We start from the raw sequence: 16,415 nt of genomic DNA on the forward strand, positions 1-16,415 counted from the left end.
ACATGTAATTTAAGTATCCACTAAAAAGAAACTCATCCCCTTTATTAGATTTTAATCTATTAATTAGTACAGAGTTTAACACCTTGGGGAAGCAAGTGCAGCTGGAAAATACATGCCTATAAAGGGACTCTGCTCATAACTCGCAATAATATTCAGACTATTAATGCATTGAGCTCATTAAATTTTGAAAAAGTAACATCGTTAGAGACTGTGATCATCATATGGTGAGCACAAGGGCAGACTTATCAGTATTTCTGGTAGGTTCTGTTGTTTCGAGGATGTCACCCACAGGAATAGGAGCAGGTGGAAAATATTGAGAGTATAATAGTCCCCACACGGTATAGATGATTTAAAAAAGTACTTTATGCTGATAAACAAAACCACAATTTTTTTTCCCTCTTTTCCTATTTGGTCCAGGAGTCAGCAAACGTTAATCGGACAAAGCATTTAATATAATGCCAAAAGTCTGCTAAATATAAAATTTAGCAAAAGCACAACACAGTTGCTGCTACTCTCTTCCCCTCCCAATTTACTCTCTACTTATTCTTAAAGCATTCATATATGAAAGACAACCCTTACGCTTCATGCGAGTCTTGAAATGGAATATCGGCAGGATATTCAACGATGGAGTGCATCAGAGCCAAGCTTGATCCTGTTCTTGTCCAACATTCACGCACGCTTGTTCATTTTCCAGCAGGCTTGCTGATTAGTGATCAGGAACAGATAACAGGACTTTGTTTTTCTCCTCCCTAATTCAGGTAGTCAATTGGAACACCCCTACTGCTCCCAACCCAGTGCGATCAGCTAACCCAGTACATACTTCTAATTGAACTTGGGACTACTTCATGGGCTACACAACTCAGTACCACACTGGGCAATGAATCCCGTACACCATCAGTCAATTATAATAATACTTTTTAAAATTAAAAATAAAATTTATCTTTCCAGAATTGAAGGGAGCCCAGGAACAAGGAAGCAAACAGCATTTGATGCGTGCTGCATGCTTTCAGACAAGAGAGGATATGAGTGTGGTGATGTATATAAAAACTGTCAGTGCCTTTTAACAGGTATGATAGCATAGTAGTTATGCTACTGGACTAGTAATCCAGAGGCTTGGGCTAAAGATCTGGACACAAGTTTAAATCCCACCATAGCAGCTGGAGAATTTAAATTCTATTAACTAAATTGGGAATAAAATGTTACCATCAGTAATGGTGACCACAAACCTACCTGATTATCATAAAAACCCATCTGGTTCACTAATGTCTATTAAGGAAGGAAATCTTCCGTCCTTAACCAGTCTGGCCTATAAGTGGCTCCAGACCCTCAGTAACGTGACTGAATCTTAAGTGATCTCTGAAACGGCCTAGCAAGCCACTCAGTTGTATTTGAGAAGTCGGTCATCACCACCTTCTCAAGGGCAATTAGGGATGGGCAATAAATGCTGGCCTTACCACATCCCAGGAATAAATAAAAAAAACTCACCAAATTCTGGATCCAATAAGCTCATCACCAATGGAAAGCATTCACTACTACTGTCATGGTATAACGCGTTTGCAAATTGCAGGTGAAACCTATTAGAAGGCACCATATGGAAAAAATATTCTTAAGCGATTAAAAAATTCTTTGGTTAATTTGGCAGTTTCTTTAGGAAGGGGAAGTGGGATTAGAAAGAGTTGCTATTCCCGGGGTCGAGGGGAAAGATTGGTCGTGTAAACCTTTGGGGGAAGAAAGAGTAGATTTCGAAGATTAACTGATTAGTGGTTTGCAGTTAGCAAACCAGAAGAGAATGAAATGTTATTCAACTGAACAGCTGGAAGCAGGAATGCCTCATTACAGGATTAGTGAGCAAGACAATCCTGCAGGACCGTGTGCAATTAAAACATTTGGAATATTTTTGGCATTTATGCAGAACAAAGTGTTTACAAGTTAAGTCAAAGCAAATTATTACAAACCTGTGGGGACCAGAACTGCAAACTGTGGCAGCTCATCTCATTCAGGCTTCAGCTCTTTCCCTTAAAGAAAGACTTTCATTTATATAGTGTCATTCATAACCTTAGGACATTCCAAAATGTTTAACTACCAGTGAAGTACGTTTACGATAGCCAACTGACGCAGAGCAAGATCCCACAAGCAGCAATGCGATCGTGACCAAAGAACCTATTCTACTAATTAAGCTAGATCGAATAAATACTGGCTAGGACACTGGGGAGAACTTGCCTGCTCTTCGAGTAGTGCCGTGGGATCTTTCATGTCCACCTGAAGGGGCAGATGGGGCCTTGGTTTAACATCTCATCCAAAAGGCGGTACCTTCGACAGCGCAGCACTCCCTCAGTAGTGCATTAGGAGTGTCAGCCTGGATTTTGTGCTCAAGTCTCTGGAGTGTGAATCAAAGCCATGACTTTCTCACTCAAACAAGAATGCTACTGACAAAACAAAATCTACCTCATTATTCAAGGTCGAGAGAGACAGATTTTCATTCTCTCAAGGAATCAAGGGATATGGGGAGCAGGCGAGAAAGTGGAGTTGAGGCAGAAGATCATCCATGATCGTATTGAATGACTGAATAGGCTCAAGGGGCCGTATGGTTTACTCCTACTTCTTACGATAGTTCTTAAAAAATAGGATAAGAACATAATTATGAATTGGGAACACATCAGGAATTTAGGGCACTAGGCATTTATGCTTAAGGAGAAACCAATGCAAATGTCCAACACTCAGAGCAAGACAGCTCTAAAACTGAAAAGAGTAGGAGAGAAACCAAGTAAATCAAGAAGCAGTGATCAGCTGATGCCAAGCTTGGGTTTGAAAAGCTGTGGGTTGGAAGAGAAAGGGAAAGACCGGTAGAAGTGTGAAATTCCACAATTCTGAGTTCCTGGTAAAAACAGTGAGTTGATATAAATAGTGTGGTCAAGTCATGACTTCAATATGGCGAGGAGGAGGAATTGAGTATTGCAAGTCCTGGGTGTCCTGCACTTTGGCTTCTCAATAAAAATAAATACCCATGATCAGTAAAGTGTTCCAATATATTCCCAATCCATGCACAGTTACTATAAAACAGGATGAGACAGGTTTTTATAATATGTCTGAAATTGATTTCAGTGTCACTGCGGGTCTGGCTAGCTTGTGAATAGAGGTCATTTGTTCCACTTGAGGTGAATTTTATTAGCTCTGGGTTCTGAGCAAAGCTACATTTAACTTACACCAGGGAAAATGTTTCAGGAGCTCTGTTATAACTGGGGTTGTTTATATGGAGAACAGCAGATGGTGGGAACGGTGTTATGATAATATATTGCAGGCTTGAATACACTCTGAACAATCCATCTAATATATAGTTTTGAATAGTTCATTAGGGATGCAATGGGCCAGAGGATAGGTACGGTTTCCATGCACAATTCCTAACAAAGAGCTCCTAATCACTGTTTTGGTAACTGTTAGAGACAAAACATTGAACCACAAACAGGGAAGGGAAACTTGCCTCATTTAGCAATTGGTTCAAGAGCAGCATTAGTAGACAAGTCAGGGGCAAATCAAATGCCTACCCACCTAATTACGTAATGGCATATAATCTTGGATGGGGAGAGAGTGTAAAGGGAAGAATCATATATATTTTATAAAAGCAATTTTCCTCAGTCTCTGAGCTGTACAGACTAGGAAGGTCCTACCTTTGTTCTCTGGATGCCGTTAGCTTATCAGCCAGGTCAGGATGTTACATTTGACCTCAGCATCACTGTTATAAAAAAGATAACTATGGCTTTGCTCTTGATCACTATCTAGTCACCTCCGCTGGAAAGTGTACAACATTGAAGAGGGCAGGATTTGGGTTGAGCCCACAAGCAAACTGTGTGCTGATCCAGTGTATAAATTCGCATGAGGTATGGACCATTGGACAAGACACTGGACAGCAATCACTGTCCACGAAACCCCACACTAGGAAGAGAAAGAGATGCTTCAAATGGCTTCATGTATAATAATTATTGTGAAGAGCAGTGACTATGTGCAGGTGACATATTACCCAGTGAAGGATTCAGCAGCTTCAGGAGAGGAAGGAAGGAGAAGACGTTGATGTTTATCTCTGGGAAGTTTATCTCAGGTCTCCCATCTTCCATTATTATTGATAATAGTCAGTTTAACCGTGCCTCACTTTCTAAAACAAAGATGAACAGAGTGGGTTTCAATTTCGGACACCGTCCTGTGCTTTAGGATGTTATGAGCTTGGCTGCATTTGCACAACAACTTGGGAAGTGGGTTTGGTAGTGTGTAAACAGGGACACTAGCCAACAGACTACAGATTGCACTGGAACCTTTAAAACTAAACGCTCCGCATAGCTGGGGAGAGGGAGGGCCCACACTCAAATTGTAGATCCAGATTGCATTGTTAATACAGTGTTCTGCAGTCTGGGTGCAAAAGTGGTTAGAATCAGCAGGCTAATCCCTAAAAACTTCAAGAGGCTTCAATCTGATTTCAAAATTATTGAGTAAGATTGGATTTGGAAGAAGCAGTGTAAATTAGTGCTCCCAATCTACAGCCAACTTTGTGGAGTGATATAACACAGGAGACTATTCTACCTATCGTGACTGTGCTGGCTCTTTGAAAGAGCTATCCTGCAATATTTTCCCCTTTCAAGTATCTATCCAATTCCCTTTTGCAAGTTACTACTGAATTTGCTTCCACTACCCTTTCAGGCAATGCATTCCAGAGTGACTTGAGTGATTCACTCTTGGTTTGTATCGACAAGAGTAAGTGCGCCTGATATTGGAGAGGCTAAGCGAGTGGGCAAAAATTTGGCAGATGGAATACAAGGTGGAGAAATGTGAAGTTATCCACGTTGGCAGGAAATACAGAAATATAGAGTATTTCTTAAATGGTGAGAGGCTGGGAACTGCTGAACTTCAAAAGGACTTAGGTGTCCTTGTTCATGAGTCACTGAAAGTTAACATGCAGGTACAGCAAGCAATTAAGGCGGCAAATTGTATGCTGGTCTTTATTACAAGGGGATTTGACTATAGGAGCAAGGATGTCTTACTGCACTTATATATAGCCTTGGCGAGACCACACCTGGAGTACTATGTGCAGTTTTGGTCTCCTTAGCCAAGGAAAGATGTACTTGTCATAGAGGGGGTGCAACAAAGGTTCACCAACTAATTCCTGGGATGGAGGGATTGTCCTATGAGGAAAGATTAAATAGACTGGACCTTTATTCTCTGGAATTTATAAGAATAAGAGGTGATCACATTCAAACATACAACATTCTTACAGGGCTCAACAGGGTAGATTCAGGAAGGATATTTCCCCTGGCTGGGGAGTCTAGAACCAGGGGACACAGTCTCAGAATAAGGGGCAGGCCATTTATGACGGAGATGAGGAGGAATTTTCTTCACTCAGAGGGTGGTGAATCTTCGGAATTCTCTGCCCCAGTGGGCTCAGTCGTTGAGTATGTTCAAGACTGAGATCGACACATTTCTACATTTTTAAACCATTAAGGGATATGGGGATAGTGCAGGAAAATAGTGTTGAAGTACAGCCATGATCTCACTGAATGGCGGATCAGGCTCGAAGGGCTGAATGGCCTATTCCTGCTCCTATTTCTTATGTTCTAGGCCAAACTGATCTGATCTTCTATTTCATCACTGCAGTTTCCACTGATCTTAACCTTTTCATGTTTGCCATAGAAACCAAATTAGCACTATAACACAAATATAATTACACGGTTTATTTTATGGACTTGAGCAGCAATTTCTCTTAGACTTAGGAAGTTATGTTTCTTGCCTCTGTTGAATCAAGCTTTTAAAAAAAGTAACTGAACAGGAATCAAGGTAAATAAAAACAATGCTGCACCAGTTCTGTTGCTGCATGGTGCAAACCCTATTTCCCTCTTCCAGGACACAAAGATACCTACTCCCTCTATACCTGCCACTTTTCCATATCTTGCCCAATGGCCACTCATCACGTGTAAACCTGGACAGTGAGGGTTGACAGGGAGCGTTGGCCTTTTGTCCTCGCCTGACAACCATACATGCCCTTTCCTGCAGGGATCACTGGATAGTCATCAGCAGCAGGAACTCTGGCCCCAAGGCCTTATGCAGCTATCCCGTTGAGATTCTTGGTTTTAATACAGTTACTTGCTCGGAGAGTATCACCCCTTCTCATTTTATCCATGTATTTTCCCCCAGTTTCAGAATCTTCTGTTGTAGGTTAAACAATAAAAATAGAAACATGAATTTTTTTTATTGAGTACAAAATCAATGGAATAATCATTCTCACTTATGCTAAGGTCTATAGGGCATGTTAGAAAAGCAGACTACGCACCTCTAGGCAGAATGTGCCTTGCTTTCTGAATTAATCTATCCTTCACATACCATGGATAAGGATCAGGTGTCGTCAGGGGAAAAAGGCCAATTGAAAAATATTTATTCCACTCCATTTGGTTGCACTGCCCACATCCTCATCAATAGCACACTTTTGGATACTCAGCCTAAGGACGTTAAGTAACGTAAGGGAGGATTTCACCTTCTGACTCAGTTAAACAAATTTGTTGTTTTAGTCTATTTGTTGATCTAATTAATTCAAGCCTGAGAGAAAAACTGGAGGCATATGGAAGATAAATTGTTGTTACTAGGGTTTCAATGGCACTTAATGGTGGATGGCCAAGAGTCGTCCATCCAACAACTTTTACTTGTATAGTGCCTTTAACATAGTAAAAATGCCCCACAGGAACAAAATCAAACAAAATTTGACATCGAACCACATAAGGGGATACAAGGGCAGATGACCAAAAGTTTGGTCAAAGAGTAGGTTTTAAGGAGGGTCCTAGAGGTAGAGAGGTAGCAAGGCAGAGCGGTTTTTAGAGGGAATTCCAGAGATTAGGGCTCAGGTAGCAGAAGGTACGGCCACCAATAGTGGAGCAATTAAAATAGTGCATGTGCAAGAGGCCGGAATTCGAAACAAGGGTTGTTCCTGGACAGAGCATTTTTAGCTATCCAACACTAGGGTAAAGTACTAGGGACACAGGGAGCTGATGGTGGTAGCAGAAAGGGTAATTAGAGGCAATTGCTATTCATTAGGTTTTCAATCTATTAGAAAGGAGCAATTTTTTCTTGGACTTCCTGATAAAGCTCAAGCAGGATAACATATCATAGTGAAATTAACTGAAATGTCTCGAAGTGCGTCACACAATGAATTCCTTCTGAAGGTCATTTATTCTTCCGTAGAAAAATGCTGCTCCCATTCTGAACCAGTAAAGTCCCACACACAGCAATGAAATGAATGACCAATTAATCTGGGGTTTTTTGGCACTGTTGTTTGTGGGTGGAGTGTTGGCCAAGGCACAAGAACTCTGCTCTTCTGCAAGCAATGCCATGAGATCCTCATCATCCATCTGATGAAACAGACAGTGCCTTCCAATTAACAATGATGCCTTTTAATAGAATGACTTGCCTAGATTTTGGAGTCAGAAGTCAAAATGCACCTAAACAAAATATATCACTAAACCACAGACTGAAATATCTCTGTTAAGAGAAGAAGCACCTTTTACTAGTTGGAGAAGCAACAATGTGACTGATACAAAGAGGGGGAAAAGTACTTAAGGTTCCTGTATATGGCTGTAGATGTTACGTATAGGAAAAGAGCATTACAAGAGAGGGGACACTAATCTCTCAAAGGTACAGGCACTCCCGACGATGGCTTACCTGTAGCACGAGGCTGATAGCCATCAGATGACAGAACAAGGTTCATTAGTGTCCTCTACAATGCAATCACAAACAGCTGGCAGAGAAAGTGGATCTGTGATATAGTAGAGGCTCATAAATTGGGCTCTATACCGCTCAATATTTTAACAGTACTCTACCAACCCTGTCGCAAACCTACATTAGATACATGTAATAGCTAGATGGTAGTAAAAGCCTTCACCAACCAATACATTTGAAATTTATATAATTACCCTCAAGAACCTCTGGATATAATATTGAGCGAGATTTTAACTCATTCAAAACTCACTCACTTAGAGTTAAAAATCGGGCCAAATGCCTCCAATTGGCAGAAGTTAGTTATGGTTTCTTCACACAATTAAAAAAAACAGATATCCTCTCATAGTAAAAATTACAGGCAGGAAAAGACCTACTGGCCCATCCAGCCTGTCCCACGTATTTGCAATATAATTGAAACTCCCCACCCTACCTGGAAATGACATCATCTCCTGGCCAAGGTGAAAAAGAAATAAAAACTCCAGGCAATTTGGGGTGAAAAAAAACATAGAAAACAGTTCTCCAATCCTGTTAGGCAATTGAAACTAGCCAGTCGACCACTCTGGCCCCAATTAATGCTGTACGCTACCTACCTCTTGTACAAGGTGATCTCCACCCAAGCCAGAAACAGGTCCAGCTCTTGCTTGAAGGAAGTCGGCGAATCAGCATTGGCCACATGAGCTGGCAGCCTGTTCCACAGGTCCACTATTGCCTGGGAAAAGAACCACTTCCTAACATCTAGTCTAGTTCTGCCTTTACATAACTCGAGATTGTGACCCCTGGTCCACCGCAACTTATTTGATTGAAGCAAATTCTCTATACAAACACAATCTAATTCCTTCATCGTCTTGTAAACCTTGACCCCTAAGTATAAGCATCTGTGAAGTACAGAATCCCTACTCTTTGAGCCTATCTTGGTCACTAAGAGGCTTTAAACTGGGTTTCCTTGTGATTGACTGTTTTTAATATTTTCTGCCATCCTCCTCTCCCGGGACCTTGACTGCTCCTGTGGTAGAGTTCCATGGGCAGCACTGAAGTGACCATTCTTTGTGCGCCAGCCCAAACAGTGAGCACCTTCAGGCTATTTAGCTATGAGAGGGGAATCAAAGCCAACGGTGCTCTCGCCCAACATCAAACGGTCAATTTCCAGTGGTGGGGCTAATCAGTGCATGGCAATCAGGTTGATCTTTCTGCTCCCTAGGTCAGAGATGTTGAATATAGCATCCTATGACTGCCCTAGCGGAGATAAATGAACAGCATTGTAGAGACAAAAAAAAAAATTGCTTGAGATATTTAAACAGTGCTGGTCATCACTTTTAATGCAGTCAGATAAAATATATCTATGCTGTTGGAACACACGTGAATACAATTCTACAATAATTCATTTAATAGGCACACACATACACAGACATAATGAGTGCACTTTTCAAGATTCGTACTCATATTACTAATAACAGGCTCAGTAACAAATAACCACTAACTCCAACACAGGATCCAAAGGGGGTAAATGCTCATACTGGGATTCTGCTGCACATTAATACAAAACTGTGCTCCAATCAAGATCATAAATAGAGATATCAAGTAAAGTATGCCAACATGAAAGTCAATCGAAGAATGATCACATCAATGATGGTGCAAACCATTTAAAGCATTTACACTCTACAATCCGATAAGCTGAGCTTAGCTCACATCAGATGCAAATGCATTTCAATGTCATGCATGCAGTCCTAAGTTGCTGTTAGGGAGACGTCTGAGTGAGTGACAACAACAAAGCCATACAACAGAAAATAAATGTTCATGTACATCATAAACCACAAATCCATAATACACAATTACCAGCATCCATTTCACATGCAACATAGCTTATTTGGCCAGCAGTAAGCTCTCAAGAGTTACATTGCGGAGTTATTCTATATGAATAAAACTGCTAAAGGCTACTAGAACTACCTTAAACGTGACTTTCACTGTCTCTCTGGTAGTAGACAAAACAAACTAGTAAGTAAGCAAATTAATAATATGATTTGAACTACAATTGGCCCAGTTCACAGGAGATACCAGTTCAGGTTGTGACCTGCTTAGGATTTATAATCAGTAAGGGTTAATTTTTTTTTATCTCAATTTGTTTCCAGTGATGACATGAAACGAAAGTCAAAAACACCAATTATCTTGATGTTATTCCTGGTAGATTAGTGAATGCATAACTGTTTGCATTTACAAATCACCCCCTCAGAGGATGCATGTCATCACTTCACAGCAATTGCGCTTTTTTTAAAGAGATGATTTCACTTGCATGTTTCTACTGTTGATGGGGGAAGAGAATGGAAGAGAGAAACTCTCATGGATAGAACTTGGGTATAGGCTTGCTGTAAAAAGCAAGCTGGAATTATGCAGCCACTCTGTTCGAGTTCAAGATACGGGAAGTAAATCCTCCCCCATTAGGCATCCGGTAGTAAAGCTATCTTGGATCAAGCATTTAGCTCTGGCGTTGCTGCACTGTACAGCAAGCATTCATTTACCTGCCTGCCCCACTGTAGCAGGAACATCTGGAAACCAACAACTCATTTGCCCACTTGATCAAGTGGGAAAGAAGCAATGAATGGCCCTTAATGATTACTCATCCTTACTATCTGAAGGAGGATGAATTGAAGTAATAGAGAGGTGGGGAGGGAATGATACATACTGCGAAAATAAACTCACTGATTATACTTGGTGAGATTCAAAAGGAGTAACTCAACCAAGTTTGCAAATGGTTCTGCTCACTATCTTTCTTTTTGTTTGCATCTAACTAAGCTAAACAGCGCACCTCAGTTTCACACACCAGCCATTCTGTGGGCTGTCAGTGAGATTGTTAACATGGTGCCAAGTAAACAACATTGTGCTGTGGTGCAGAGTTACCTTTAAGACTCAGTTCACATTGTCCTACAGCCAATAGAGCAGGATTCCTGGCTCATGCTCCCCAGACCCACTGCGGGAGCTGGAGGTTGCTTTTATTTCTGGAAGAAAAATCATCTGCTTGAAAGCTTCAGAAAACCAGATGTAATAAACGATACACTTTAGAAATAGTCAACGAAACAAATGCTTGAATTTGCACAGAAATAGAATTGGGATAAACAACTAAAGAGAAAGAGAGAGAGACCTTCAAGAATGCAGTCCTTGACTGTGTGATCCATCACACTCCACAGCAAACATCGAAACACGTTGAAATGCTTTTCTCATTTATCCCAGCTTTTAAAAAGACATCTAGAACAGGTAGATTTGGTGGCAGGCTCCAAAATAGAGTGATTGAGACAAGAGGCACTTCAAACAAGTATTAGTTTCAACATCCAATATAATTAAATATTTTAGGTTCCTAAATGAAACGATGTTGGGGATTCATTTGCAGGGAAGACATTGAAAGCGATTCGATGGGGGTGAGGGGAACACTGGAAAGCTACCTAGGACAAAAGCTAACTTTACATAGAGAAGGTAAATTGCACTAAAATATAATTGTCGTTTCACTACACTCTGCTCCATTTTGAAATTTATGATGAATGGAGAAGCCATGCTTGTTTGCTCCCAGGCATGCTATTACTTCAGCTATCCTGAAACCTGATAACACTCACCAGTCTCCAACAACCATCTTGTTCAGAGGCAGAGGAGAGAAAATATTTAAATCAGACCATTTCCCTCTATTTGGACCCTGCAGTGCTAGCTATAGACACCTTTTCTGGCCAGTACACATTAGTCCTCCCTGAACTTGTGATTTCCTAAAGTGGCTTTCTTTTCTTAGGGAGATGAGTGCACTCTGGCATTTCCATCAGATCAATGAAAGCAGTATCTTACATTTGGAGTTAATGGGCAGAAAGATGATTTAATTGCACATTGCGAGTTATATGGATTAAGAAATAAAATATCTGTAAACTAGTCTTGAAATCCTTTTTGGGAATATGGATGGATCAATATTTTCTTTAACTTAATGAGGAAGTGGGTCATCTATTGACAGAATATTCATGGACACTTTATTTAATGCCATTTTTTGGCAAAAAGGGTATGAAATGTTACATTAATTGTTCACCAGACTTTTCTATATTCCCCTTCCCCAAAGAAATTTGAAGATTTGTGGAGAAACTGAATAAAAAGGAAGCAAAGCAAGGAATGCACAACAATACTTCCAGATTCGGAAAGATTTGGATTAATCAGATAACTGGGTCAATAGTTGGAAAATACAGTTTCATGTGGATAAGGATAAAAGAATTAGCATGGGCGTAAAGAACCCAAAAGATGGCGAATGTGCTAAATGGAACTGTGATATAAAAGTACTCATTGGGAAAAAGATCCAGGGATTGATAGGACAAAGATGTAAGTGACTGGGGTTGATCCGTTAAAATGGGACAATATGAACGGTTTTCTCCAGTTCCTAATATTTTCTCCCCTTCTCATCTGATTCCCATTGGGCTACAGCATCGCAGGTGACAAGTACCTTCCTGTGTCACGGCCAAGTGACCACATTCTATATGCGAGCCCAGACAGAGTATGTTGGTGGGCTCTTTGGCCATGGTACAGTCTAACAGATGCTGTTCTTCTCCCAACATCTACACAGCAAACCTTCCAGCTGGTATCACTGCATATCAATTAGGCCTTGGACATGTACATCATGGGAGGCCGCCATTTGGCCCAACTGGTCTATGCCAGTGTTTATGCTCCATACTAGATCCCTCCCACTCTACGTCATCTAATCCTATCAACATATCCTTCTACTCCTTCATTCATGTGGTTATCTAGCTTCCCCTTAAATACATCTATGCTATATGCCTCAACTACTCCATGTGGTAGCACATTCCACATTCTTACCACTCTCTGGATAAAGAAGTTTCTTCTGAATTCCCTGTTGGATTTATGAATGATCATCTTGTATTTATGGACCCTACTTTTGGTTTCCCCAGTATCTTCTCTATGTCTGCCCCATCAGACCCCTTCATCATTTTAATGACATCTATCAGGGCGCCCCTCAGCCTTCTCTGTTTTTAAGAGAAAAGAGCCCAGCTTGTTCAGCCTTTCCTGATAAGTGTAACTATGATTGATGTTCCTGACCTCCACCCTCCTCGCACCCACCATCCCCTCTCCCAACACAGGCAGGGCAATGGAGGTTAGCTGCAGCCTAGACTGAAATTGGCTAACTTAGCAACAAAAAAAAAAAATGGAGATTGAACATGGAGTTTCTTGATCTGCAAGGCTTTGACATATGGTGACATTACCACTGAGCCATCAGGGTGAGCTTGCAAAAGCCCTTACACCCTTAATATGTGACCTGCATTCAGAGATTTATTTTTAAATATATTCTGGGTTCTTATGCTCCCATCTAGAAGGTTATAATGTCATGGTTGTCAGGCTGGATCACAGCCAATGCAGAAATAAGAAGTGATTCGCTTTGAATTAAACTCGGTAAACATTCCACTTAATAACTCATGCCTGAACTGGATTTAATGTAGAATGTTTCTTTCTGATTACATTGCATTCACTTTGTTAAGTACTAATGATTTCAAATTAAAAATTGCAGGGCCGTGCAACTTTCTTCCACTTTGGTGATTTATCATTAGTTTTTATTCCATCCTCTTTGTTTTAGAAGAGAAACAGATCAACGTCTGATGGATAATGGATGGGGGAGAAAAGGGGAAAAAGAGTTTCCATATTGTTCGCTAACAAGTCCTTGCCAACAGCTAGCATTTAATTATATTTAATTATAGCTCAAAGCCTGCTGAAAACAAAGCCAGGCGCACAACCAAAATAAAACAAAGCACATCAGCTCCGTTCCTTCAAATGCTGCCAAAGTGAGTTGCAAGGCTCTGCTGCCAGACACCCCAAGTAGCCTACACACAGCGCAGTGTCAGAGGGGCCGAACACAGCCACAGCTAACAACCATCTCCAACAGACAATGGCACATCGTTTCCACTGGTTAAAAATCAGACTCTCAATTACTCAGAATAAAAACAGAATTTTTTTTTTAAAAATGCTAATAATTAGCTCTAGTGAGAAAACTGCAAGTGTCAGAAGTCTGAAATAAAAATGCAGATAATGCTGGAAATGCACAACAGGTTTGCAGGTATCGGAAAAAGAGACAGGATAACATCCTTGGTGCAGGCCCTCCATCAGGATTGTGACAGGCTTCCAGGAAGGGTCCACCACTGAAATGTTAACTTGTCTTTTCTTGTATTTCCATCATTTTCTGTTGATAATCAGCAGCCTTAGGCTCTGGTAATCATCTATATGTGATTGTACAGTGGTGAAATAGAATGGATTTCTGTTGATGTGCAGTCTGACTTTTAACCTATTAAGAAGCCCTACCATTGTGTTAGTGAGGTTTTTTTCTTTCCACAATCCAGAACCTAGCAAGCAGTTTTGGTCTTTTTCTTTGATGAGTGCTACCATTTACAGGCTGTTAACGATGTGTGGAGGCAAGAAACTTCCCCCAACTCTTTCCCCTGTCCCCCCACCCCTCCGATTTGTCTTGGCAAAGCTCACTTGGGTCCAGATCTGCAAGCTGCGTCATAGCTGCAATGGCCTGAAACAAGATTCATCCAAAGCCAACCATGCAGCAGTAAGGTGCAGGTGATACCGTAGAGGCAGTCGATATCATCCTGCCCAGAGATCAGCCAGTTCTTGAAGAGGCGAATGTGATACGAGCACTGCTGGAGGTGCCGGGCCAAGGCACCGTCAAGGGCCAGGTTCTGTGCGAAACTGTTGTCAGCTGAAAATCGCCTCAGCAACTGCACCACGCAACGATTGTCCAGCAAGTCTAGGGAACGGGCACCGGTGGAAAAGAACGAATAAAAACAGCAACAAAAAAAGGACATAATTACCATAATTATTATTGTTTTAAAAAAAGGAAGAAGCATTTGTAAGAATCTGAAACAGCAAAGAAAAGAATGAACCAGATGAAGAGAGAAAGGCAATGAGCTGCTAATTGCAAACCCGACCGAAAGGAACAAACATTTATATTTCTTAAAATAAAAACCAGAATGATAAAGACAATTGCATATATTTAATTCCTGACTAAGTCATCGAAACATCTCAAAGTGCTTCAAAATATTAATTGTTTTTGATGCACAGACTTATATAGGCAAACATGACAATCACATTCCGTGAGCAAGATCCAAAAATACAACAATGCTGGTTGATAAGAGAAATACTTTCCGGACACCAGGAGAACATCCTCTTATATTTTAGCAATGCTTCAGGATCTTTCAATGTTCATCTGAACAGATAGACAGAGTCTTCAGTTTAGCATCTCATCAGAAAGCTTGCACCCACGGCACTGCAGAGCTCCCTTAGCACTGTACTGGACTGTCAGCATGGTTTTTGTGATGTTGATTGAGGGATAAATATTGGCCAAGACACTGGAAAGAACTCAAGTGCTCTTCTTCGAAATAGTGCCGCAGGGGCTTTTACATCCACCTGACAGCAGACAGGGCCTCGGTTTAATGTCTCATCCAAAAGGTGGCACTTCACGACAGCAGCACTCCCTCAATACTGCACTGGAGTTTCAGCCTAGATTTTTGTGCTCAAGTCTCTGGAATGGAACTTGAACCTACAACCTTCTGACTCAGAGGAGAGTATGTTACCAACTGAGCCATGGCTGACACGAATACACTTCATTGGTGAATGTTACGATTACACTCTTGAAAATATAAACTAGCTTTTCACAAAGAAAATAAAAGGTATCTAGGATAGTACTCCAATTTTAGCCATGCCAACACTGCATTTAAATATTGAGCATATTGATAAAACAAAGTCAGTCTGGTATTGGACTATATAGTGAGGTCTGGAGGACTCGGCAGTGACCTCTGGGCAGAAGTCACCCGTGCTGATGAGGCACACCTTGTGGTTTCTAAGTGCATCTCAACCCTGTAGCTTGAAAATATTTCACGCTAACAAATGGAGAACACTTCCAATTGAATACAGCAATCACTCGACCACCTTCAAGCACAGTCGTCAAGTTTCATCCAATGGAACAGTTTCTCTTTTTTTGAGTTAATTGCACACACAAGCCCAATAACAGCGAGACATTAAGCAATCTAGAGCAGTTAATCCCCAGAGGAGGTGATTTTTCCCCAGAGAAAGCCGATTACAACTAGACAAAAGTTGTGGGTGGTGACCTGAATACTGAATTGAAATAGAAACTAATTTAGGGTCTGGAGGGAAGACCCTTGCCCTACCCGCAAACTTTTTTCAACCAATTAAACTCCAAAGAACATGGACTGCCATGAATTGGGTGAAGCGATATGTTATCGATCGTAGACAAATGGGATGGGACACAAGCCCCGAGGATGGAGATAAGGTATCTAAGACTTGGTGAAATCCTCTTCATGTACAAGTTCATGATGTCTTAATTTACCTTCTTTTTCAAACTGTAATCCTCAATAAAGAATCATGTATGGGGCGTATATTGCTCCGTCCCTCCCCAAGAAATGCAGGGATATGTCTGGGTGTTCAGATAGTTGCACTCTCCATATGCAGTGATTTTTCCAGGAAGGTTATCCTGGCTCCCAAAGAAACAGGGCACTCATTTATGTCTGTCAAACTTCTACTGTGCATCAAATGGTGAAGTGTGAAGAAGTTAAGTGAGGGTATGATTGGTCACAATTTGTGCAACTATACCCTAGTACTACCTTCAGAAGGGGAGATAATAGGGTGGA

The 16,415-nt window shown here is 41.0% G+C and overlaps 1 protein-coding gene across 10 annotated transcripts in view; it reads right to left on the minus strand.

The window, feature by feature from the left end:
- The window catches only part of ppip5k1a (diphosphoinositol pentakisphosphate kinase 1a), a 142,912-nt gene that overhangs the window by 8,858 nt on the left and 117,639 nt on the right, over nucleotides 1-16,415 (minus strand). For 2 of the 10 annotated variants that reach the window (XM_068015567.1, XM_068015566.1), the window contains one exon: nucleotides 10,639-10,736. The exons of 6 other annotated variants lie outside the window; for them this stretch is intronic. In XM_068015567.1, coding sequence (XP_067871668.1) covers nucleotides 10,663-10,736 — 74 coding nt within the window. In that variant the 3' untranslated portion in view covers nucleotides 10,639-10,662. Of the gene's footprint in view, nucleotides 1-10,638; nucleotides 10,737-14,232; nucleotides 14,516-16,415 lie in introns of those variants that run through there. 2 more of the 10 variants (XM_068015565.1, XM_068015563.1) reach the window with 1 other exon arrangement.

The sequence above is a fragment of the Heterodontus francisci genome, chromosome 35, assembly GCF_036365525.1.
Source record: "Heterodontus francisci isolate sHetFra1 chromosome 35, sHetFra1.hap1, whole genome shotgun sequence".
Lineage (NCBI taxonomy): Eukaryota > Metazoa > Chordata > Chondrichthyes > Heterodontiformes > Heterodontidae > Heterodontus > Heterodontus francisci.